Below are 26,317 nucleotides of genomic sequence, written 5' to 3'. Positions count from 1 at the left end.
TATTCGAATTTATTTCTAATTACTGACAACAAAATTTTGTCGGCTGTATAGATTGTACGCAGGAAGGCGCACTAAAATCGAACATTATACAGTAAAGCGTATTATTATCTACATTATGTATACAACAGTCGGCTGAAGAACTCAGCCCTGAGTAAACGTATCGAGTAATTTTTAAAAATGAATATTATATCGCTAGTTGTTTGGACATTGGAGAAGAACTGTTTTATCGTGTACACAGCATTAATAGTTTGTTTTATAGGCTTCACGATATTCCACAAGAACAGATTGGATATTCATTACAGGAATGTTGAAATAAAGGAAGAAAAATTGGCGCGAACCGGCCCAAAGAAAAAAGGTTAGTTTCTTTTTCAATGTTTTTTTTTTAATGAATGTTGCCATGAGTGCTATATTAATGCATTGATTTTTATAATACGCACATCATAAAGCCAAGGACCGTTCAAATAAACGGTTATTTTATAACAAGGAAAGTAAGTAATAACCAATAATTGTTATTAATGAAACAATAACTAAGTAACGTGATTAAATTCAGAATTTTGAAAATCATGTTTTATTTAATTCTATGAATATTCTTTTTTTTTTTAATACAAATTTCGAAATTGGTTTATTAACCGCAAATCGACACGACATATATACAACTAATTTTCTGTCTACCATTTAGAATTAAATATAAAGGACGCATGGCCTGCTGTCTGGCGGTCAGTCAACGCACTGTGTATTCTAAAAATAAAAGTTAAAAGATACGTACTTGCAAGGCAAGTTGGAGGTTGGAAACTGCATACAACGCCTAAGTCACATCTATATATTAATACGTGAAGCAGAAACTTTGTATCCCTTTTTACGAAAATTGCGCGGACGGAGGAGTATGAAATTTTCCACACTTATAGAGAATATAGAGAAGAAGTGCACAATGCTAATATTTTTTAAAAATAATTCATAAAAGTTACATTAAATCAATAAAGAAAACATTACACACACTACATACCATGTATTTGACGCACACACGCATCCATACTATTTATTGTCAAACTTTTGTTCTTGACGTCTATAGTCAAATTGAGAATAGATTAAATATTGTTTGTTGTCTTTATTAATATTTTTATAGTGTAGCCTTGGTGAAATTTGTGATTATAGAAGTATAAAATACAATCATAATAGTGTACAAATTTACAATTCCAATTAATTATAGTCGAATTTCGACTACTGCGGGACCTCTAGTTTCGATAAAATTACATACAATTTATTTTGTTTGATTGTAAGTTTGTCTTGACGCTAATTTTCACGAGGCCTTTTAGCTTTGGTACTGGATGACTTATTGCGTCAATTAACATAATATGACCAAAAATTTGTCCCTTTAACATTCGCTTTATGGCTCAATATTTTCCAGTATTTTCCAGAATTTCTATAAATTAAACGGTTGTCTGGAAGAGATCGCTTTTAGCGATAAGACCGCCTATTGTACAAATGTATCTGCTTTTTTTGATTGTTTTTTGAATGTAAATTGTGTTTTGGTGTGCAATAAAGTGTATTCTCTCTCTCTCTCTCTCTCTCAATATTGCATACTGTATAAAATCGGAAAAATAATCTTAACATAATCTGCACGCTAATATCATACTAATAACATTAATAGCTGGAAACACATCACGCACGTCACCCAGCCTCAATTTAGGGTTCCCTGTGGTACCAGAGACTGATAAATATACTTTAAATATGTTTAAATATATACACACACAGACAATATATAATAAGGATAAACGAGCGAAACCACAAGTGTGAGTACTAAGTGTATTTACGTCAATTTTTTTTTTCGTGTTCAAATTACAATTAAAAATCACTACAAAAACCATGAACTTTGAACGATAATATTGAATTATATTTATATTTATCCGATCAAATACATTAAGTCGTAATAATTGTAATTTGTGCCTGTCCCGCCTGTCTATATGTCACAGTCATTTAACTCTTTCGACCTTTAACTCTTTTTCGTCTATTACTGGTGGTAGGACCTCTTGTCAGTCCGCGCGGTTGGGTACCACCACCCTGCCTATTTCTGCCGTGAAGCGGTAATGCGTTTCGGTTTGAAGGGTGGGGAAGCCGTTGTAACTATACTTGAGACCTTAGAACTTATATCTCAAGGTGGGTGGCGCATTTACGTTGTGGATGGCTCCTGTAACCACTTAACACCAGGTGGGCGGTGAGCAATAAATAAAAAGAAACTACAACTTTGGAGTCGCGTGTTATACTGCTATATTTAATACACCCCTAAGAGCTATAGCTAATAGCTCAGGATATACGAACGAAAAACTTTTTTAAAATCCAAAGTTGAGTAGTTGACAAAAAGCGGTTAGATTCTCTGTTTTGAGCTCCTTCGTTGAGCACGTATTTTTTTGAATTGTAAACTTCAATCAAAAGCATTTTGACAAAAACTATACTGCCATTGATCAAAATAAACTATTTAAAATACTAAATTTGAATAAATAAACTACATATTTAAAAGAGTATTTCTAAATAATTCATTGCCCTCGTAAGAACTGTGTCAATACAATTGTTTTTTTTGTGTGTGTGTTACCTCGGAAAATTTTTTGTAGGTAAACCGTTTTAATGTTTATTTTTTTTATTGTAAGCTGCAGCTCCTCATGTGAACTCAAATTTAGTCAAGATCTGACTAAATATTAATACTACCGTATTTGACTTATTAATGTACCTAGTCAGGTCATAAATTCTGTCACATGTTTAATGTAAAATAATTGAAACAAGTTTATTCATTATGTAACCATTCATATACCAAAATGAACTTAACAAAACATAAATTCTTATGACACTAAAGTTTATTTAAAATGACCTCCGTGATTTTGAATACAGGCCTTCAATCTGCGCGGCCAGTCGTCTATCGCAGCACGAACGAGGTCCATGTCAATATCGGCGGCTGCCTTAATCAAGGATGTCTAGAGTGACTCCAAATTGGGATGAGGCTTTGAGCACGCCTTTTCCTCCAAGTGTTACCATATCTTGTAATCTAACGGATTCAAATCTGGACTGGAGGAGGGCCAGTCTTCGTGCCGGATGAAGTCGATTTCACGCGCCACTAGCCAGTCTTGTGTGCTCTTCGCTCTATGAGCTGGCGCCGAATCTTGTTAGAATACCCAGTGCCTGTTATTGAACATGGTATGAGAAACAGGTTCCACAAGGTTCGTCAGGACTGTATTTTGATACACAACTGCATTCGTTTTTACACCTTTCTCACAAAAATGTACCTCTGTTAAGCCCCAATAAGAAACTCCCAACCATACCATGAGCGAGGATGGAAAATGACCTCGTTGGTCACGCGGAATACGGTTGCTCGCTTCTTCACTACTGTGTGCGTACACCTTATCATTTTGTTTGTTGTAGCTCTCTTCTGCGGTAAAAATTTCTTCATCCGAAAAAAGAATTTCCCGATATTTTTTTCCCGCGTACCGCTTCAACAAAGCGCGGCATCTCTTCAGTCTCAGGTCCATTAGACGAGCATTCAAACGATGTCCTGTTTTTCTTCGATATGCCCGAAGCCCTAAGTCTTCATTTAACACCCTTTTCACCGTGGTTCTGCTTAACCCCATCTGAAGGGCCAACAGTTTCTGCTTACGTTTGGGATTTCTTTGAATTCGCGCCTTCACAGCTTTTATCACTGCTGGAGTCCTAACAGACCGAGGGCGACCACTTCTTGACCTGTCATCTACACTAGAGTCTTCATTGTATCGTTTGATGGTACGATAAACAAATCTTTTGGTTATATTCAAATTTTTCAGTATCTTAAAAATTTGAATTGGCGCGTAACCGCAACAATGCAACGCAATAACTGCAACACGGTCTTCTTTAAGCGTCCACTCCATATTTAAAAATGAGTAAAATTCTAAAAGTATACCTTTTTTATTTTCATGAACAATTCGAAATTCGAATTCCATAATCTTTTTTGTGGCCAGCATTCTAAAAGAAAAGTTTTTACTGTGTGACAATACTTATGACCTGACTAGTTATATTTGATTGACTTCTACTATATATAGATTTTTTAATTTATTTTATTTTGTTAAAATATATGTATTATTATATCCTTCAATTTGTATGATTCAATAACATATCTGCTTTGAGCGTGTGCTATATTTTTTTTATCATATAAATTGAGGTCGTTTCTCAAACTGACTCGTTTCAAAGCACTTCCGATAACATACAAGGTTCTTGTAACTAATTATTAGGCTACAAGCCATTCCTGCGACTTCAGCCGCGTCCCTTGATATCAGCATGTATTTTTGAAGTTATACTTTTTTAGGCTCGCTATGAAAAATTGATGAGAGTGAAACTTTACGATGCGCGCGCACCGCGACACAAAATTAACAGAAATGAAGTTGCCCACTAAATCGCTCATTACAATATGACCGACGTAACTTGGCGAATCTGAATATAGCCGCAGGTGAACTTTCGCGCATGTACACTCGTAAAAAAATGTGTTATTAGCATTCATTTTTTAATGTTAAATATTTATTATTTAATATTAAAATAATTTAAAAAAGTATATATAATAAAAATAAAGTATAACTTCTTACGCGCGTACATAAGTACACGCACCCTTTTTTTTTACTGTTTTAAAATTCTCAAACACGCATCTTAGATATGTGCAATTTAATTATAATATTAATTGTTCTCATAGGATTTCCCTCTAGCCATCAAACTATCGTCAGAATCGCTCTAACCATATCAAATATCAGCCCATACAAACAAACAAAAAGACAGACTATACAAAAACAAACATTGAGCTACGATGACGGTAACGATTAATAAGTATAGTACAAGTTTGAAAAAATCCATATTCTGATGTTATAAACAGATTTATATATTAATACTTACGTGTAACTTTGTAACCCTTTTTACTAAAAATGCGCGGACAGAGGAGTATGAAATTTCTCATACTTTGAGGAGTTCTAAATGCTATATTTTTTTTAATTACCTATGCACAAAAATACTTTAAATCAATAAAAAAACATTACACACCACGTATTTGACACACACACCTTTATACTATTTTGTTTAATGTTAAATAAAGTCTGTGGTCAAATTGAGATTAGATTAATACTGTTTGTCTATAGTATAGCTTGACGAAATCTGTGATTATAGAAGTATAGTCCTTGACCGTAATAATAATGAACCATAATAATGTCCAAACATATAATTTACATTAATTATAGTCGTATTTCGACCACTACTAGTAGACAGAAAACTTTATGATATGAAAATCGTAAAATATTTGCATGTTCCTTAGGCGTGAAAAATATTACTTTTGTTTCTCAGTTCACGGTTCGCAGCCCAATAAACAATATTTGGGTAAATCTGTTCTGGAAATAAAGATATGATAGATACTAGTATATTCACTGTCCAATCTTATAGGTATAATCTTGTGAGCTGGCAGATATTGCGACCCTAACGCTCTATCAAGTATAAAATAGTTTTGGTCCAATGCTAAACACGACGAGACGTTTTTAACGCAAAAAATTTCAATTCTAGAACTTTTTTTGTAAATATGAGTTTGTCACCTACCTACCCTAAGGCAAGAGAAGGGAAAAAGCCCAAAACCACAGATTCGTATTCAAATTGTTTATATCAATTTTTTTTATTGCTTATATTTGTGGACGAGCTCACAGCCCACCTGGTGTTAAGTGGTTACTGGAGCCCATAGACATCCACAACGTAAATGCGCCACCCACCTTGAGATATAAGTTCTAAGGTTTCAGTATAGTTACAACGGCTACCCCACCCTTCAAACCGAAACGCATTACTGCTTCACGGCAGAAATGGGCAGGGTGGTGGTACCCACCCGCGCGGACTCACAAGAGGTCCTACCACCAGTAATTACGCAAATTATAACTTTGCGGGTTTCATTTTTATTACACGATGTTATTCTTTCACCGTGGAAATCAATCGTGAACATTTGTTGAGTACGTATTTCATTAGAAAAATTGGTATCCGCCTGAGATTCGAACACCGGTGCATCGCTCTACACGAACGCACCGGACGTCTTATCTGTTAGGCCACGACGACTTCATTAACATAAATATATCAAAAGGTTCTCGTTAATCTGAACCACCGGTTTTAAAAAAGCCAAAATTCGTTGTTCGATAAACACGGAAATCTATTTTAACATTCAGATTTCCGTGTTTGAATGTGAAGTAAATTTCTTATCAATATTTAGTGATATCTGTTAGCAAACATAACAGATATCGTGTAGAATCCATTACGCTTGCACAGATAACCAATAAAATTATTATGCGTGCTATGTTTCTTTTTAGTAATTAACCATTTATGTGCCAACGTAACGTTATGTAACTGATTTGGTAGTCTATTTATTTTTTTAGGCACGGAATATCCAAGTTCAACAAAAAAGAGTATTTCGAAATAAAAAAAACAACGCATCTCAAATTTACTGCGTCAGGCTTACACTGATAAAGATTATTTATAAATTACTAATTTGAACAGTAAACTAACATAGTTAATGTAAGATTGAAATTTTACTTTGCTTAACAATAAATGCTTAATAATAATATTAATTATTTAAGGGTTCTGTAGCGACAAAAAAAGTGGGACCTATAATAAGAATTTCCTTCAGTCTTTCTATAAATCACTATAACTGATGAAAATTGGAAGATATTATGAACTCCTACACAATGTAGTGACGGAAAAATTAGAGGCGGCACAATATGTTACTGAGCTATAAAGAAAGTTTCAATGCGTATGGCTGACTTAATAGTTTTAGGAGCTTAGACGCACGGGTAGGTACCACCACCCTGCCTATTTCTACCGTGAAGCAGTAATGTGTTTCGGTTTGAAGAGTCAGGCAGCCGTTGTAACTAACTATACTGAGACCTTAGAACATATATCTCAAGGTGGGTGGCGGATTTACGTTGTAGATATCTATGGGATCCGTAACCACTTAACACTAGATGGGCTGTGAGCTCGTCCACCCATCTAAGCAATAAAAAAAAATCCTTTCAAATTACCTTCTGTCTTCCAAATTGTTTTCGCCCTAATTGCCCCATAATAATTTACTATTGTTCTAATGACCAATCGACTGCCCAATTAACTGATTAACGGTAATAGATCGGTGCAGTTACAACTGCACTCTACCTAGAGGTACCCCTCTATAGCGGACATAGCGCACATACCACCAGTGATCACACAAGATTAAAATTTTCTAGGGCTTCATACATCTCTGTTCGTCTTTTCAGTTTCTTTCGAGACTTATAATGTTTCTGGCACAGAACCTATAGCATACCGTTACCGATGTAAATTGATGAGTTTCAACAAATTTGTATGCTTAGCGAAGATCATGTGGAAACATAAGAAGAATCTCATCATTTTACATGTCTAATTACTGTTGGTAAAACTTACTGTGAGCGTATCGCAGTGCAACCGTCCTCATCCTATGATTTATGGAGCGAAACAGTTTTACGTTTCAGTTTGAAGGGTTAGACGCTACCCAAACCAATTGGTACTTGAACCTCACATTTCAAGGTGGGTGGCGGAACTCATGTATTGACGTCTATGACCTAAGATAACCGTTTAATACCCTCCGAACCGAGAGGTACCCGCTTAGTGCATTAGAGGAAAAAACTAGTAGTCCCGCAGTTGTCGAACTTCGACTATAATTAATTGAAGTCGTAAGTTTGAACATTATTATGGTTTAATTGTCAAAGACTATTATATTTCTATAGTGACAGATTTCGCCAAGAAAGATAAACAATACTTTTATCTTATTCTCAATTCGACTACAGACTTTAAGCAATAACAAAAGTTTGACAATAAACAAAGACTATGTGTGTGTATGTGTGTGTGTGTCAAATACATGGTAGTGTGTGTAATGTTTTCTATATTGATTTAATGTATCTTTAATGCAAAATTTTAAAAAAATATTAGCATTGTGCACTTCTTCTCTATATTCTCTATAAGGGTGGGAAATTTCATACTCCTCCGTCCGCGCAATTTTCGTAAAAAGGGGTTCAAAGTTTTTGCTTCACGTATTAATATAAATAAAATAAATATCTGTTAACTTCAGAACGTGAATTCCCTGATGATGGGGACGATGACCCAGAGTTACTCCTGCCAGCAATCCCGGAAGACACTCCGCACATACCTTACCGACCTCCGAGGAAATCCGATGAAGAAATCCTTCAGAAGTCCAGGGAATATTATGAGCTGATGGCCAAAAGGCGAACGGTCAGATGTTTTAGCGCTGAGCCTATACCTCAGGAAGTCTTGGATAATATTGTGAAGACTGCTGGTTTGTAAAACTCTTTTTTTATTCCTTAAGCGCGTAAACTAAGACACGACTCATCTATTCTAAAGTGATTACAGGAGATTGCAATTCGACTATGTAAAATTACTTAAGCAATAATTTCACATTCGTTAGTAGCTGTAGTCTATACAAAATTTAAAATTCATGCTTTAAGAAAGCTCCCTCAAAGCTATAAGTTGTCCCTCTTCAAACATTACTGGTGGTAGGCCCTCTTGTCAGTCCGCGCGGATAGGTACCACCACCCTGCCTATTTCTGCCGTGAAGCAGTAATGCGTTTCGGTTTGAAGGGTGGGGCAGCCGTTGTAACCACACTGAGATCTTAGAACTTATATCTGAAGGTGGGTAGCGCATTTACGTTGTAGATGTCTATGGGCTCCAGTAACCACTTAACACCAGGTGGGCTGGGAGCTCGTTCACACATCTAAGCAATAAAAAAAGGGTCTACGTTTACCTTTGTTATAAGCAACAAAAACAAAAACCTTAAATTAGTTCAAAGTCTTTTGTAAACACACATGCGATTACAAACATTATTTTTAAACATTTATAATGGTTTTAACCTTGTAACATTATATACGTAATAATGCTTTGTGTCGGGGCAAATATTTTTTAACTTCCTATGGAATTATTATTTTATTCACGGAATAGATAAACCTTATTTATCTATTCCGTGATTTTATTTTTGTTAAATATATCAAACCTATGGTTTTCGTGGAATTCTTTTTGTCACTGTAACGACACGGGGGGCGGTGGCTCAACTTACTTTTCAGTTTTCACACTTTTCTGGTCGACACTCTGGGTTTTCGAAAGCAGAAATACATATCAAAAAGTAGATTAAAGTTTGCTCATATTTTGCGTTACGTATTCGCAATGGAACATAATTAAAAAAGGTAATAAAATAAGGCAAACGCACAATACTAACTATCATCAGATAGTTTCTGGAATTTCTTCAGTCTAGCTGTCCGATTTTATAACAGCTATTTGTCTCGTCCTCCTCCTCATATTCCTCAATGCTAAATCACCCTTCTGCATCACTTTCTCTCGCACGACCTTTCTACATCTTTTTCTGTCTCTGGCGATGTGGAGGGCGTTTTAAACTGTCCAATAAAGAGAGGTTCAGATCTGTTTCAACGGTCTTAGCGTGCAACCCTCAGACACAGCCCACTAAGTTTCTCGCCGGATCTTCTCATTGAGTCGCGTTTCCGATCCGGTGGTGGATTTTGCGAAGCACGGCTCTTGCATGGGTTCGTGTTAGCAACGTCGTTAGGTTTAAGCCCCGTCAGCTCACCTACTAGTTAAGGTTACGCTGATATAGCCTCTCAAGGCTCTCAGCTAGGTAGCAAAAAAAAAGGTTTTAGCGGTTTCTCTAAGACAGTTAAAAACATCGACCTCACAAAGACGTCTCAAGGAAAGCGTGGGCATCCACGATGTGAAATTTCACCTATCTATGCAAAAAAAAAACATTTGAATTAGTACTAGTAGTCATTTGAAAATTGTGTAAGTTATAAACATTATTTAAATACCACCCAAACTTGAAATGATTAAATTTACTTAATTCATAGATGAATAAATTCAAAGATTAATTTTTGCATTCATTATAAGTATTTCTAAAAAAAATAACCCGCAACAACAATTAATTAAAAACTGTATCGTATAAAATATAAATACTTTCATTAAAATGTTAACCGAATCTTAGCGCATTGACCTTCTGTGTTATGTCTGGAGTTTATCGTGCTATTTCATACTGAACTGTGATAGCCTTTTGATTCGATATGGTACTAAATACAGCGCGCTTAGCCCAGTGATATCATTCGTCCCACCTTCAAACTAGATTTTATCGTTGGGATGAGGCAGAAATAGGGAACCGTGTCGTCTCCCACAATGCGTGGCATCATACAATTTCGCAATGTATTGCACAAAAATATCTCGATTTTCAGGCACTGCACCATCAGGCGCTCACACTGAACCCTGGACCTTTGTAGTGGTCCAAGATCCACAAATTAAGGAAGCAATCCGCGAGATTGTAGAACAAGAAGAGGAATTAAACTACACCCAGAGGATGTCCAGACAATGGGTGACTGATCTCAAACCTTTTGCCACAAAGCCAAGCAAACCTTACCTATCTGAAGCACCAGCTTTAGTTCTGGTGTTCAGACAGGCGTACTCCTGGAGATCAGATGGAAAGAAACGGATGCATTACTATAGTGAGATCAGCACGGCCATCGCAGCAGGATTTCTGCTAGCAGCTATTCAGGTATATGTCTATTGGTAATTGAAAGAGGCATACGACTGCAACTTCCATCTAATATTGACTGATATTAATGCTCATGAGCATCAGCGATGCCAAGAGCACAGCTGAGCCTCTGTCTACCGCTTAGTACTATATTCCAATTTGGAGAAGAAAGGACATGTCATAGCGGCCAGACAACATAAAAGAGGTGGTGGAGGTGGTTGAATGGTCACAAACCAATCAGCGGGTGGTGTGACAATGGGACTATCTTAAACAATTCCTCAGAGCATCCATAGGACACACGATACAAAATACAGGTATAACCAATAACCATTGTCCCACCGAGTACCCAGAGACACGTATTTATATTAATTTCGTTTACATTTCCCTCCCAGTGGTTTTTAGGATATCACAAATTTATTGATAAGTTTATAATGAGATCAATATGTCACTTACTCGGTCTTGGAAATAACAAGGATATTGTAATTTGACGGGAATCGACCCTGAATCGAATCTCGAAGATTACACAAGATTGCATGGGGACGGGATATATTTAATGTATCATAACCAAACAGAAATAAAAAATAATCAAAAGAATTTTCTGACTTAAGATGATAAAAGGTTTTGAAGTGGTCCCTTATGTATACGCCCGATGTACTAATATAGAACGAAGTGACTATACTGGTGTTTAAATATAGACAGACCATTTTCTAAAGGAATACGTACTTGACATGCTCACAAATGGCTTACGATAAATTATACAATTCCTAAAATCTTCAATACAAGATATACCACCAACAGTCACGTTCCGATTATTCTCCTTTCAGTACTGCGGCCTAGTGGCGCTTACATCGACACCTCTAAATGCCAACGCTCGTCTCCGGGATCTCCTCTCGAGACCAGCCAATGAGAGACTGGAACTCCTTCTGCCGGTAGGAAGGCCGCACAAGGAAACAACTGTACCTGATTTAGATAGAAAGCCTTTAGAAGAGATCATGCTTAAGATCTGAACTGCTGCTTAGTTTTAATAGCTCATCCAAATGACTGAATAAATTAACTATACAAAAGTGTATAATTTGTTGAAGACATCATTCCCTATCTTGCATCATTCATTCGTACTTGTAGCTCCACATCTAAGTAGTAAAGAGTATCGGGACTCATTTGTCCAACTCGCTTTATTGCTAGACCCTATTCACAATCTCTACCTACCGACACGTCTCCGGGAAATAAAACTCCGTCGCGAGGTAAGCTGGCTTTTAAATCAGAAATATCAGAATGATTAGTAATCGGAATTCTCTCAGTAGCGTCGTAGACGGACGGCCCACTGGTCCAAAGTCCCAAAGTGTCAAATGTATGATGTCTGACTACCCCGCTCTCTGACCCGAGAATATCAGCTTTGCAGAAAATAAGTGTAGAGGGGTGATCATCCTACTACTTTAATTATTCCTGTCTTGAGTACCTAGTTGGAGGATTACACGCATTAGTTATATCATCATGTATCATCCTGCAACAAAGCAGTCATGTGTTGCTGCGAGGGCAAGATATTTGCTATCCAAATATCCGAGAGAAGTCTCCGGAGCTGAGACAAGATCTTAATAAATCGAAGGAGCGATTTCCGAATTTGGAAGGCTGTTGTGGGGTAAATTAGAGTACACACCCTTTTAAATATTTAGGTTATGCCTTAAAACGGGCAAGGAAATATTCATGCGACGTAGCAAGTAAATGTACCAGGCCGTGAAATTATACATTCATACTCACATTGAATTCAAAGTTTGAAAAGCGGACTTAATGAACTGTCCTATAAAAAAACAAGTCGCTCCAAATTCAAATTTTATTACAAAAATTGAATCTTCCACATTACAATTTTACAAACAAAATCACGCAAGAATGTCGGTGTGTACATATTGAGCCGGTTGTCTAACAACGACGGCGGCGACGGCGGCGCCTCCTTCGGCAGCAGCTGCGCCGCCTCCGCCGGCGGCTGCGCCGTCGCCGGCAGCTCCTCCGGCGACGGCGGCGACGCCTACAGCTTCGGCGGCGGCGGCGACGGCGACGCTGTGCACGAATATACCAATTAAACAATCATCTTCCACGCCTTTTTTTTCTACCTAAGCTGATAGCCTTGAGAGGCTATTTCAGCGTAACCTTAGCTAGTAGGCGAGCTCACGGGGCTCAAACCGGAGTGATGGCAACACTGACCCTAGCAAGAGCAGTGCTTCGCAGAATCCACCACTGGATCGGAAACGCGACCCACTGAGAAGATTCGGCGAGAAACTCAGTGGGCTGTGTCTATGGGTTAATTCGCTCGTCGAGCCTAATGAGACTCAGTTTAATTACCTACAGTTAATACGCACTCAAAATGAAGCAAAAGAACTTAACTGAGAACAAGCACAGGGTAGGTACAATACGCTATAACTTCGGTAGCGATTGAATGAATTTAATAACCAAGGTGGGTGGCGCAATTACGTTGTAGATGTCCATGGGCTCCAGTAACCACTTAACACCAGGTGGGCTGTGAGCTCTTCCACCCATCTAAGCAATAAAAATAAAAGTCAGTTTTAAAAATTAGGTGCAAGTATTTGTTTTTGCCTTACCTATATACTCAGTAACAATTGCATTATTAAATCGTGCAGAGAACTAGTTTATTAGCTGTGTTAATTACGAGATTTTTAGTTATAGTTAGTGTCAAAATGGTTGGCAAAAAGATTTCAATTCTAAAGCGCTTCAAAGATATTCCTAAAGAACTCAAGTGTCCATGTCCATACCCGGCACGAGCGGCGTCTCTTCTTCCTGCGTCGGCCGCACCTGTCCAGGGGCTCACCTGACCTGGACCGCGACATGGATCGAGCACGAGAACACTTGTCTCCATCACGTCTGAAAGCAAAAACATCACCATTCACATTTTTGCCACACTGAGCCATGGATATATAAAATGGAACCGTTTCCAAAGCCTAAATAAAGCAGTAGTCTATTTAGTGAATGACAAAACCAGTTCAGTAACACGTATTTATTTTAGGGATTTCACAATGCATGGTATTTTCAAAACAACTCTTGCTGTCTTAACGTCACTTATTATCTATCATCTTGTGATATCTACTCAGAGCTTTACCATTTATTTACCATAATTAAAGTGTTTAACTTCAAAAGGAATTGAGAACCATTAAAAAAGTATTCAAAATGTTAAATTGGCAGTTTCCAAAATAACAGAATTTAAAGCATTATTTTCCAATCGTTATGTCATTGTTCTAAACCCGTTCATAAATCATAATTTATTTGAGATATTCAAACTCGATAAAGTAAACATTTCATCCTTGCAATTTGGTATACACTATACCTATTCCAAATCCAAACCCTATATCTATCAAAAATTACAAAAGCTCAAATATAATACGTAGATAAAGATTACTGACATTTTTCCCAGTCCAAATTCGGTAGCGACGAAGGGCTCTATTGAAAACGGGTCAAGTTCCTCGTCAGTGGTACCAGATCTTGGTTTCAGAGGACGGAAGGACCCTTCAGACGTGCCATCCGAGCTACTCAGCGGCCTGTTACAATCAAGGGCCTGAGACATTCCACGCCAATATTATCTCAGATATCTCAGATATTTTCTTCACGAAAATGCTAAACCATCCTACACATTTCCGAGGTGTTTAATCATTCATTTTATCTTCAAAAATATTCAATATTAGCTATTCTTTGAATTCCATATAGCTCCCATAACTCAAATCCCAAAAATCGTGCAATTTAACAAACCGTAAAAATTTTAGATTTGATTAGTTCATCATTTATCATGTAGTTTCGGTCTGAGTTTAATTACAGTTAATACGCACTCAAAATGAAGCAAAATAACTTTACTGAGAACAAGCACAGGGTAGGTACAATACGCTATAACTTGGGTGACGATTGAATGAATTTAATAACCATCTAGATAACCATTCAGATCAGTTGGCTTTATAAAGGTTGGTAATATACATTTAATTTAGTTAGCTATTTTAGACTAAATACACAAACAAGCTCCAATTCACTCAGCATTCGGCGATTAATGAGCTTATAGACAACAAAGTGTGAAGTGAGTCCTACCTTGAATAGGACTACCCTGAGCTGACATAGGCCAAATCATAAAACTAGATTAGGCACTCACTTTGTCTTTTAATCAAAGCGGAACATCTTTTATATTTAATTGCCGGTTTGCAAGCTTTCGCCAAACAATGGCTGGCGTTGGTCTTCATCTTAAGCTCACGATTGTGTATTGACATATAGTTGAAGTACCAGAATGGCTGTGCAATGCCTTTTCATGTACCTTCTTAATCTACCAACCAACAACCCACAACACTTGTATCATGAAAATGTAATTTTACAAGCAAAGGAAGACAGACAATATGAAAAGGCTAGCCTAGTCTGTTGCGTCGGTTCTTCTCAACTCCAATTGCAAAATAAATTCAAAGCCATGACACTTGTTTTTTCAATTTGAAATATAGACCCCCCTAAAGTTTCAAGTCAAAAACGACTTTCAATTTCACTTCTTGACGACTCAATAGGTTATACGATAGCAATTCTGGATACGATAGCAATTAGGTCACGCAAACCAATTAAACACTTCAGTTAGCCTCGACAAAACCAAATTCAGCACAACTTGCGTGTACCCGTTTTTTTTTGCGGTAACCCAATACATTTCATTAGCAGCTGCTCTTGCTAACCCGGATACTGAATTAAGGTTGAATGTATTAAATCAAATCAACATTACTTACCTTCTACTCAAACGTTCATTGTCCCCACTGATATGGTCACTACAAGTTAACGAATACAAATTAGACTAAAACAATGTTTTGTACTTGTAATTTCAACAAAACTGGCACTTCAAGTAAACTACCCATTAGGAAAAGTGAAAATAGCTGAATGTCGGAAAATCTTGACCCAGAGGACAAAACGCCCAGTGTAGTTTTTCATTTTTATTGTAATATTTTCTTTTCAGTGATTACTACTTTTACCCGCGGTTTGCCCGGATTAACGTAAATATATCGACGATTGAAAGACAAACGTGACTAAGAGACAATAACTTGATAACTTGATGACTGATAAATATGAAGTCGTTGTGGCCTAACGGATAAGACGTCCGGTGCATTCGTGTTGAAGCGATGCACCGGTGTTCGAATCCCGCAGGCGGGTACCAATTTTTCTAATGAAATACGTACTCAACAAATGTTCACGATTGACTTCCACGGTGAAGGAATAACATCGTGTAATAAAAATCAAACCCGAAAAATTATAATTTGCGTAATCACTGGTGGTAGGACCTCTTGTGAGTCCGCACGGGTAGGTACCACCACCCCGCCTATTTCCGCGGTTAAGCAGTAATGCGTTTCGGTTCGAAGGGTGGGGTAGCCGTTGTAACTATACCTGAGATCTTAGAACTTATATCTCGAGGTGGGTGGCGCATTTACGTTGTAGATGTCTATGGGCTCCAGTAACCACTTAACACCAGGTGGGCTGTGAGCTCGTCCATCCATCTAAGCAATAAAAAAAAAACTGCTTTGTACATAAATGATAGGCAATAACCATACTCGATGCGCAAAAAAAAATATTTCTAGGTCTATTAAAATCATTTCAATCCTACAGCTAGATTCGTTAAAATAGATTTTTTTTCAGGTTTTTCAACTTTAAATTGGTCTACTGTAAAGTTCACGCATTGTCGCTTAGTCACGTTTGCCTTTCAAGCGTCGATATATACACTACTTCACCATGACGAATCTATCCTATGTAACCTATATACATATCACTTTCCCATTATCTATACAGGCTGCAGTATGCCCACTTCCTTACCTTCCTCAGATCTGTATCTTATGTCTTCAGTACTATGAGAGAATCTTACAATGGCGAAATACCATTGTCATGCCATTTCATTTGCGTTTCGATTCCCCATATAGTCAGCGTCTTTGTATACTATTTGGTGTTCAATGTCTGAATATATTGTCATAGATCTTCCGATGCCAATCGATTTTTTTTATTGCTACATGGGTGGACGAGCTCACAGCCCACCTGGTGTTAAGTGGTTACTGGAGCCCATAGACATCTACAACGTAAATGCGCCACCCACCTTGAGATATAAGTTCTAAGTTCTCAGTATAGTTACAACGGCTGCTCCGCCCTTCAAACAGAAACGCATTACTGCTTCACGGCAGAAATAAGCAGGGCGGTGGTACCTACCCGTGCGGATTCAATTCATCATTACCATCACCCAGCTTCATCATTAACCGGACTGTGAGCGAACTATTCAGTTTTATCAGGTCAACAATCACCAGCATTCATTACCAGCCGACATAGCTTCTAGGAGCGATTTCTTGACTATTTACACATCAGAGGTATATACTAACGCATTCTCGAGGCCCTTGTCCTTCTGTTCGTCGTCTGGTTTCTTCTTGGCGGCCATGATCTTGTCGTGGTGCCCGGCCGTGTGGTTGCGCCGAGCGGCCGTCGCACGGTCGCGCCTTTGATTTCAAAATAGCAATTCTTTCATTAAACACCATTCTATTGCATGATTAAATGTAAACTTTTGGTTTGAAATGCTAAACAGTCTACCATAAACTATTTCTTCTTTGTCATAAAACACAAATTTGCATTAATTAAAAGCTACTTGTACGCTGTAATATAGTAATGACTATACTAACTATGCGTTGATAAATAACCTATAGTGAAGTTTGCTTATATAAGTATATTTTATGAGTGCTGAAAAATAGATCACTCCCCAACCCACTGAGTTTCTCGCCGGTTTTTCCCAGTGGGTCGCGATTCTGATCTCGTGGTAGATTCTGCGAAGCACTGCTCTTGCTAGGGCTGGCGTTAGAAAATTCACTCAGGCTAAGCCGGTGAGCTCACCTAACCGTCCGGGCGTGATTGAAATAGCCTCTTAGACTACCAACAAATAGGTAGGGGAAGAAAGTCGGCAGATCTTCTACTGCTACGGATATGAAAAAAAAACGTACTTTCTCTGAAAGTCGACATAAGTCTTGAGCCTGGCGGTGTACCGAGGAGCATCAGTCTCGCTGCGCTTACGGATGAACTCCACGAACTCTTCGTTCAGCTTCTTTTTCTCTTCCTCCGGCTCCATCTCCTCGCTCCGGCCCATTTCTGCCGATGCTAAAACAAGACGTAAAAAGCAGAATAGTTTTCCATCAGGACCGAAATTAGCGGAAATAGGGGGGGGCGAGATTTTCGCATTTTCATCACACTTTAAGCGGTAGGCAGCGGCTTGGCTCTGCACCTGACATTACTGAAGTCCATGGGCGACGGTAACCACTCACCATCAGGTGGGCCGTATGCTCGTCTGCCTACAAGGGCAATAAAAAAAATGGACAGACGTACTCACAGCCCAATTGACGTTAAGGATGTTCGGAAGCCCTGTCTTCATGTCGAGATCTCAGTGGTACCCTTACTGGTTTTCAGTACGCCCTAACGCAAATTGGCCATCACAGCTCGCTGGTTTAGTACTCATATAAACGCCGCCGCACGCTCTGCCTGATCTAATACCTAAGTCGCTGCTTACGACACCAACGGCAAGAGATGATGTGATGTAAGGCCACCACAGCCAATCATGCCGTAAAAATACTGCTAGCTTCTCTAGCAGACTAGAGGCTTAAATGAAGCCTGGCTGAACAGGCTTTGAACCGTGATCAACAATGAAAATACCACGACAAATAAAAATATAACTAAAAACCAAATTATGCCGGTAATTATGGTGGGTAAAATACCCAGCTTCCCTTATTATGATCGTTGGGATTATACGCCCGAAAAAACCGTTTGTGACGTCACTATCAATCAAATGCTCAAATTCGAAAGTTCTAGATTTCAGTAACAAGAACAACAATTGAAGATACAAAAGATAGTATTTTAGTGTAAGCAAACACGTTACGGATCACGAATCCACGCCATCGCCCGCTCCTCAAAAATAATATGAAAATATAAAATCACAAACCTTTCATTCAATAACGATCGTTGTTAATAACATTCTAAACGTGTAAAACTGCACACAAAATTAAAAAAAAATATCAAAAATAAACTAAAAATATCAAAGATGTTGTTCGGACATCACAGAAAATTTGTTTCGTCTGATTAATTCTAGATTCGAATGTCCGTCAAATGGTATGAAGAACAAGAAGAAGAAATAAAGATAGCGGCCAGTGTTTGCATGCAAAGAGGTTTTAAATGTGGAAATTTTATGCGTAGAGCTTAAAAACTATTCGAAATGGTATGAGGAAGAAGAAATAACGACAGCGGCCAGTGTTCGCATTTAAAGAGGTTTTAAACGTGGAAATTACATGCAGAATTTAAAAACTATTGAACAGTGCTTATTTCTTACTAAGTCGACAATTCTAACAGTTACCATGCGCGATGCAGGTTCGCGATTGGTCTTGTATTTTATTCGAGAAAGCGAGACGCCATGATAACCTTTTTTCCTAGACATGTTATTTTAAATATTCTTGCTTTTTTCGCTGCTTTTAACTGAACGTGCAATTTAACCCACAGACACAATCCACTAAGTTTCTGGCCGTATCTTCTCAGTGGATCGCGATTCCGATCTGATTGTAGATTAAGCGAAGCACTGTTCTTGCTAGGGCTCATGTTAGTAAGTTCGGCGTGTGATGAGTTCGTCGAGACAGGCTACCGGTGTTTGGAGGGCCTTAAAATACCGAGAGTGGGTTGGAAGGTTTCAAAAGTATGTGCTTAGTGAAGAGGTGGCCACCTTTTACTAGTGGTAGGACCTCTTGTGAGTCCACACAGGAAGGTACCACCACCCCGCCTATTTCTGCCATGAAGCAGTAATGCGTTTCGATTTGAAGAGTGGGGTAGCCGTTGTAATTATACTGAGACCTTAGAACTTATATCTCAAGGTGGGTGGCGCATTTATGTTGTAGATGTCTATGGGCTCCAGTAACCACTTAACACCAGGTGGGCTGTGAGCTCGTCCACCAATCTAAATAATAATAAAAAAGTTGGCCATGATAAATGGGTTTTATTTACAACAATGAAATATTAATTAATTTGAATATCTAACTGGTTAAGAATTATCTGTGATTAATTCAGACTCTAATGAGAGGACAATAAGTGTATCATTATTTCATGATATAAACGGGCTATGAATGAAGGTTCACGCTGATTTTCAAGAGGAAAAATGGGTTAATGAGATCTCCATTCGGAAACATGTCTAACATCGTGGAAGTATTAGCGATACCAAATTTAAATATCCATTGCCAACGTTTTAACGTATTGACATAAGGATTGGAATGGCTTGATTTCAATGAATGAAAGGTTGCACTTAAAAATAGCTTCGGTTTAATTCGGGTATCATCGGCGGAGTTCGGTTCAAGATTCAGTGCGCGGTTGCCCGCCCGCCTTATCCGATGCTCGCGCGCTTTGGGCGGTGCAAATTACACTTATTTCTTCATTAAAAAACACTAAATCTTCTTCAAAAATTACGAAAGTTTCGCGAAGATAAAATTTTAAGTGTCAAATTCCAATACGATTGAAGCTTTAAACATAATAAGAAGAGGCATTTATTGAACGATACCATTGAATTATTTTTTGTTCCAATTTTCTATTTAACTGTGTACGATAACTGTGTTATGTGATTGTGTATATGCGTGATACGTGTTACTATAGAAATATATGTTAATATCACGATCTATGATACGTTATACAATCGAGCGCGTTGTGATAAATGCATTCCGTGTTGAAGCGTCGTGTGTCTTCTGCTTCCGGTAGCACACGTGCGTTTATTTTCATTCATAAATAGCAGAAGCGACCATGACGTCGCCTAAAGATGGTGACGTCAGTGACGTCATACAAGAAGAGAAACCGCGCAAGGAAACCAAAGATATGTCCGAACTGCCCCCGAGTGGGACGTCTTTGCACAAAAGACGCAGAGGAGAGGCCCCCGCTGCTTTATCAGTGAGATCTCCTCAGACACCTTCAGATGCTGAAGGCTCCTCTCCCTGCACGGCCAGGACTCTCGACGACTGGAGTTTGCTCGAAGCAGAAACCCCAGACCCCGACACAATCTGCGAGAATATGCTGCAGCGGCTGAAAGATGCAGATGACCCTTTATCCAAAAGAGGAAAAGAAGTAGCGCAGCATACGAAAGAAACTATGGAAGTACTGAGTCAGCTGGAGAACTTATTGGACCTGCTGGGCGAATATATTATGTCCAAGGAGTACAATAATCATCTGCTAAAGAAACTGCGTGACGTAAATCAACTAAAAAGACTTTATAATGCCCACCAAAAAATCAACCAGGAAAATGAGATCTTAAAGTGTGAAAGCAAAGAGATGCAGCTGATACAAGAAGCATTCGACGCAGAACTGGAGTCTGAGCATGGACAGATGATCTTTGACTCTATGATCCAAGGAGGGCGCGTGAAAAGGTTAGGATCAAAATGGAAAGGTCACGCCAGATTTGGGGGGTCGCTGTTGAGGAAACAGAGATCCAGGTCTGCCGGCGGGGAAGACAGCGATGCGTGTCCTGGTACACCATTACGACGGAGATCAGAGGGTATCTTCTGTAAAGAAGTAGAAAAGTCCAAAGTTTCAAAATGGACGAAAGTTAAAGCTGCCTTTCGGTAAGTTCTTTTTAATAAGTTTTTGTTAATATGTTCTATTGTTATTCATTCTTCGTTATTTTATAAAAAACTGAATAAATTTGTCAATAGACCTTATCGTTTTTTTTTTAATATTATTTAGAAGCTATTAACAAGCTTTACTAAACAATATAAAACATTAATAATATCTATTAATTTTTTCGATTTTTTTTTTCAATAAAATTTACTTCACCATTTACTGTGTCTGTATTTGTCAACCGATTTTCTCAGTCTGTAATAATAAAAGGACCTCTATTGAGGTTCTTTTTTCCTAGTCGTTGGGAGCTTACGAGACTATTCCAACTACATGCGAACAAGTAGGTAAGCTCACGCGCTCAAGTTGTGAGAATTTGCTAACACTGGCCCTAGCAAGAAGAGCAGTGCTTCGCTGAATATACCACCGGATCAGAATCGCGTCCCATTGGAAAGATCCGTCAAAAAACACTGTAGGTTGAATTTTGAATGTTGAAAATAACAAAAATTTTAATCTTCAGCTTGCTTTTCTAAATTATCATTAACAAAACAAAATAGAAATACATAAATTGATTGTAAATCTTGAGGCATCTTTCCAATGACCAAAATGACCAATTTCGATCATTGGCCGAACCCTAATTTTTGTCTTACACACTGTCATTTTATGCGGTCGCGATTTTTTGCCGCATTAACAAAGTCGATAAATGCCCAAGAGACAATCAAAGGAACAAACGACCACTTTAAGTTACATTGTTTTTGGATATAGGGAACAACGACCTAAATAGCACAAGCGGCCCGCTCCGGCTGCGGCTCCGCTCGGGTCTTTAACAAAAATTTCAACGATATTTGACGTTGTTTTATTTTTTTAACTAAAAGAACACTTATTGCGGCATAACTATAATAGTCAGACATTTGCTGTCGCGACACTTTTTGTAAATAATAATGTGGTCTATAAAGTCGTAGTACATTATTTTATTCTATCATCAATAGTTTTCGCAGGGCACGCGATGTAAAGAATATTTTAGAAAAATTTTTTACACCTTCGGTTACATTATTGAAGTTTTAGTAAGGATCACTAATTTTTTTCAAAAAATATTGTAGCTTAAGTCACTTGGCAATAGTGTAGCTTCCAAACAGTGAAATAATTTTTCAAATCGGCTTAGTAGCTTCGGAACCTATTCAATACAAACAAACAAACAAACAAATCTTTCCTCTTTATAATATTAGTATAGAAGTATAGACAAGCGTTATCTCAAACTAAAAAGGAGGCCACAATTGGCTTTCTAATATAATTTTACTACAATAATAGCACAATTTTAGTACATAAATCGAGCCATTTATTCACTAAAATAAAAATGTTATTACCGAAACGAAATATTCATTTGTAAAATAGATTATTTTCTCACACAGGCCGCTTATTAGAACTATTACCACAAAATTCACGTTCACAATTAATTTATTTCAAGTCAAATCCATATTACATAAACTCAGTTTTCTGTTTTCTCCGTGCCCATTTGAATGTTTTAAAAATACCACCGGAAATTTCGTGAGAAATTTTTATTTCGTAAGAATGAAAGAAAAGAATACCGTAGGAAGTACCGGCTAAACAAACATGTCTTTTATTGTTTTCTTAAAGTCTATATTAAGTTTATTCCATTTATATTAAGTATATAGACCAATCTTTTTCTCAGAATAAATAAAGACTTGCAATGCCAATTTTAAAGGGGCGGTAGGATATAACTTCGTTCTTACGGATCATTTGGAGCCTTTGTGTTATCTGGTTCTCTCTGAATTTTGTATCGTAAGTTCCGTAGAGATTGCTTCATTGGATTGGTTTGGATTGGAATTGGTTGAGATGATTCCATCATCTCGTTTTCACTATAGCACCGCTCGCCACTGGAGCAGAACTCAACCATACTAGTTAAAACCACTGCCACCATCTACTGTGTGTTTCCGGAGATAATTTTGCTTCCTTCCCTCCCTTTGCTTTTATAGTTATCTCCACAGTTTTTCCTGAGCGTAATGACATGTCCTTCTTCAATCGAGGCTTACGGAGAGTACTCGGCGGTAGGCAGTGGCCTGGCTTGTGCTCTTGGCATTTCAGAGGGTCATGAGCAACAGTAACCACTCACCATTTTGTGGGCCGTATGTTCGTCTACCTAGAACGGCAATAAAAAAAATTAAATAGTCTGAAGCGTACACCTTATTTCCAAAGTACAAATCAAATCAAATCAAATCAAATCAAAAAAATATATTTTTTATTCAACATAAATGGAAGTACATACCTACTTATTGAACGTCAAAAGAACTACGGCCAATTCACAAAAACTAGCCTCTGTTCTGAGAAGAATTAGCAAGAAACTCAGCGGGCATGTCTTTTTTTTTTAATATCAGTTTTTTTTTTTATATTACATATTTTTTTTATATTTATTTTTACATTGAGTATTATAACGTAACAATTATTACAATATTGAAATGCCCGGAGCGAGCAACTCATTCCCACTTTGTGCAATCTTCTAGATAATCATTGACTTTTAAGCTTTATTGCACAGATGTTCTTTAATAGTTTTCTTAAACCTATGTATATGTAGGTTCTTAAAAACATCTTGTGGGATTTTGTTGTACAGGCGCACAGACAAACACCCGAATGAATTTCGTATCTTATGTAACCTACTCATCGGCACAACAAGCTTGTGTTTGTTCCTATATAGTATTTCTATTATGTATGTCTGACTTTTTAGGAAATTCCTCAATATGTTTACGAACATACATCAAATTTTCAAAAATGTACTGGGATGGTATAGTTTTCCCTCAGGGATTCCCTTGAGTGCATATTATAAATAGCACGTATAGCTCTTTTCTGGAGAATAAATATCATTTCTACATCGGCCGCATTGCCCCATAGCAAAATGCCATAGGACATGACACTGTGGAAGTAACTAAAGTAAACTAAACGAGCCGTGTCCGTGTTTGTTAACGTTCTATTTTTTGTCACTGCGTATGCTGCAGAGCTGAGCTTACTCGCCAATTTATGAATATGAGGTCCCCTGGAGTCCACTGTTATACCAAGAAATACGGTTGACTCAACAAGCTCCAATGATTCCTCAGAAACAATTGCATTACTATCTACTTGTCTTGCATTTAAAGATGATTTAATACATTTTAAAATAAATTTAATACATTGAGTTTTCTTACCATTCAATAATAGATTATTGATACGGAACCAATGAACCACACACGAAATCGCATCATCCACTTCGTCATAGATTTGCAATTGTCGTTTAATTTTAAATAATAAAGATGTATCATCTGCGAATAATACGACCTCGGGACTCAATAAAACTAGGAATACCAAATAGGTACTGAACTTTTAGTTAAATTTTTGTTATTTTGAATACTCCAGTTTCTAGTTAGTGAATAAATTGAATATTCAATGCAAATAAAATATTTCGTGGCATCCGATTTCAACGATTTTTTTTTATTGCTTAGTTGGGTGGACAAGCTCACAGCAACCTGGTGTTAAGTGGTTACTGGAGCCCATAGACATCTACAACGTAAATGCGCCACCCACCTTGAGATATCAGTTCTAAGGTCTCAAGTACAGTTAAAAGGGCTGCCCCACCCTTCAAATCGAAACGCATTACTGTTTCATGGCGGAAATAGGCGGGGTGCTGGTACCTACCCGTGCGGACACACCAGAGGTCCTACCACCAGTAAAATATCATTTAGTTATAAAGCATAGGTAAACCAGCTCCTTCCTACCTATCTAGTAAACAGACTATTAGAATGAGCAATTCGTTCACAGCTGGGAAAAAGCACAATGGTCCGGATCGGCAATAGGCGGTGCGGCAGGCGCAGTGGCAGCCGGCGCGCTGGTCAGTGCTGTAGCGCTGGCTGGTTCCAGTCCATCAACAGCCACCCTTCCTAACCCAGAACCAAGAGACTCAGCCAGTCTCACACCAGGCAGCGCCTTGTCGTTAACTCCTAACTCTTCTTGTGAAGAATTGAGGATTGATGCAGGTATTGTAGTTCCTGTTTTGAGAGTAGAAGCTGGAGGCTCATTTCCTACTAACTGTAGCCCAAACACTCCAAAATATCAATGACGCTGATCTTGAAATCCATCTCATTTTAAAATGGATATTTTTGAAATGGAACTATAGTGGAAGGTAGAACTTAGAGCTAACAATTTTCCATCAGCTTTGTTTCAAGAGAATTGTCTTATTATTTCTTTACAAGAGAACACCGAAATGAAAAGCTGATGTCGCACTCAGTACTTTTTCATTTAATTTAATAAAGCATGTAGGAGTCATAGACCCGGTATTTCTGATGTCCATAGACCTTTGTACCATTCAACAGAAACATTAAAGAAATAAATGTAGTGAAGCTTTGTCTCCAGACTTTCGTGCTGATATTATCCAACAAGAAAAAGGTTTTTTTCGAAAAAAATTAACGCTAAATATTGTCAACCAGGTTCCTATCGCAAAAGTCTTCGTGGAGACGAGCACGATGGAGCATATCTACATGCACCAACTCAGGTGGGCAATATTGATAATGTCACAACGGGGATGTAAGCAGTATCGATCTATGAATTGCTTTATCCTGTCAATATAGTATTTCTTTAGACGTAAAAGCGGCGGACTATCAAAATGCGATTGAGAAACCATTTCCTTAAGTTCAAAGGAAATTTCCCCCACTTTACGAGGGTTATTATTAGGTAAGTGAAATGGGTTGAAGATTCAGACATCTTTTGTGTACTGACATGAGCGAACAATAATATTATTAGATTAAATAAAGTCAAGTATAGTAATTAATAAATCTAATTTGATGTTAATTTGGGTCCTAAAGCCAATAGACCACACAACGTAAATATCACCCTCCATTTTTGAGCGTTAGTTGAAGTATACATGGCATTCTCACAGCAGCTTTCACTAATGATAGAGCATCTTTTAAGCCGGGTAAGAAACACCACCCTGCCTATTTCTGTCGTGAAGCAGTAATACCTTTCGGCTTAAAGGATGGGGCAGCCGCTATTGTTAAGCTGAGACCTAGAACTCTTAGCTCAATAGGGATAACGGCATTTATGCTGTTGACTTCTATAGACTACGGTAACAACTTAATATCAGTTAGGTCGTGAACTCGTATCCTCTATCAAGC

General features: G+C 37.9%; 4 protein-coding genes across 7 annotated transcripts in view; 2 read left to right on the top strand and 2 right to left on the bottom strand.

Moving 5' to 3' along the window:
* LOC101740450 (uncharacterized) overlaps positions 1–26,317 on the bottom strand; it is a 960,210-nt gene that overhangs the window by 569,248 nt on the left and 364,645 nt on the right. The window lies entirely within an intron of this gene.
* Positions 11–11,629, top strand: LOC101741567 (iodotyrosine deiodinase). Its single transcript, XM_004925224.5, has 4 exons — positions 11–355; positions 8,096–8,320; positions 10,270–10,586; positions 11,390–11,629. The coding sequence occupies exons 1-4, from the start codon at positions 178–180 to the stop codon at positions 11,570–11,572; spliced, it is 903 nt and encodes a 300-aa protein (XP_004925281.1). The 5' UTR covers positions 11–177; the 3' UTR covers positions 11,573–11,629.
* LOC101746614 (arginine/serine-rich coiled-coil protein 2) lies at positions 12,380–18,721 on the bottom strand. 3 transcript variants are annotated; one of them, XM_021347403.2, is made up of 7 exons: positions 18,532–18,721; positions 17,543–17,696; positions 16,934–17,047; positions 15,311–15,349; positions 13,973–14,107; positions 13,328–13,436; positions 12,380–12,617 (listed from the first exon to the last, which is right to left on the bottom strand). In XM_021347403.2, exons 1-7 carry the CDS (start codon positions 18,536–18,538, stop codon positions 12,480–12,482), a joined length of 696 nt encoding a protein of 231 aa, XP_021203078.1. In that variant the 5' UTR covers positions 18,539–18,721; the 3' UTR covers positions 12,380–12,479. The 3 variants fall into 3 exon arrangements, with proteins under 3 accessions (XP_021203078.1, XP_004925312.1, XP_021203079.1); XM_004925255.3 differs by lacking the exon at positions 13,973–14,107; XM_021347404.2 differs by lacking the exon at positions 15,311–15,349.
* Positions 19,910–26,317, top strand: part of LOC101741768 (uncharacterized) — an 87,996-nt gene continuing 81,588 nt past the window's right edge. Inside the window, exons 1-3 of one of the 2 annotated variants that reach the window (XM_038011649.2) lie at positions 19,910–21,172; positions 24,969–25,183; positions 25,634–25,698. In XM_038011649.2, the coding sequence (XP_037867577.1) occupies positions 20,361–21,172; positions 24,969–25,183; positions 25,634–25,698 (1,092 nt within the window). In that variant the 5' untranslated portion in view covers positions 19,910–20,360. The remainder of the gene's footprint in view (positions 21,173–24,968; positions 25,184–25,633; positions 25,699–26,317) is intronic. The other variant, XM_038011650.2, reaches the window with a different exon arrangement.

This window comes from Bombyx mori, chromosome 6 (genome assembly GCF_030269925.1).
Source record: "Bombyx mori chromosome 6, ASM3026992v2".
NCBI lineage: Eukaryota > Metazoa > Arthropoda > Insecta > Lepidoptera > Bombycidae > Bombyx > Bombyx mori.
This window is presented reverse-complemented; position numbering and strand designations above follow the sequence as displayed.

Bases quoted from the DNA above. Each gene is read 5' to 3' on its own strand.
- LOC101741567 (XM_004925224.5), top strand. From the start codon at position 178: ATGAATATTATATCGCTAGTTGTTTGGACATTGGAGAAGAACTGTTTT. The intron at 356-8,095 runs GTTAGTTTCTTT...TGTTAACTTCAG, and splicing joins AACCGGCCCAAAGAAAAAAG to AACGTGAATTCCCTGATGAT. The intron at 10,587-11,389 runs GTATATGTCTAT...TTCTCCTTTCAG, and splicing joins TTCTGCTAGCAGCTATTCAG to TACTGCGGCCTAGTGGCGCT.
- LOC101746614 (XM_021347403.2), bottom strand. The intron at 15,350-16,933 runs GTTAGTATATAC...GTTAACTTGTAG, and splicing joins GACAAGGGCCTCGAGAATGC to TGACCATATCAGTGGGGACA. The intron at 14,108-15,310 runs GTAAGTAATGTT...TGATTGTAACAG, and splicing joins AATGAACGTTTGAGTAGAAG to GCCGCTGAGTAGCTCGGATG.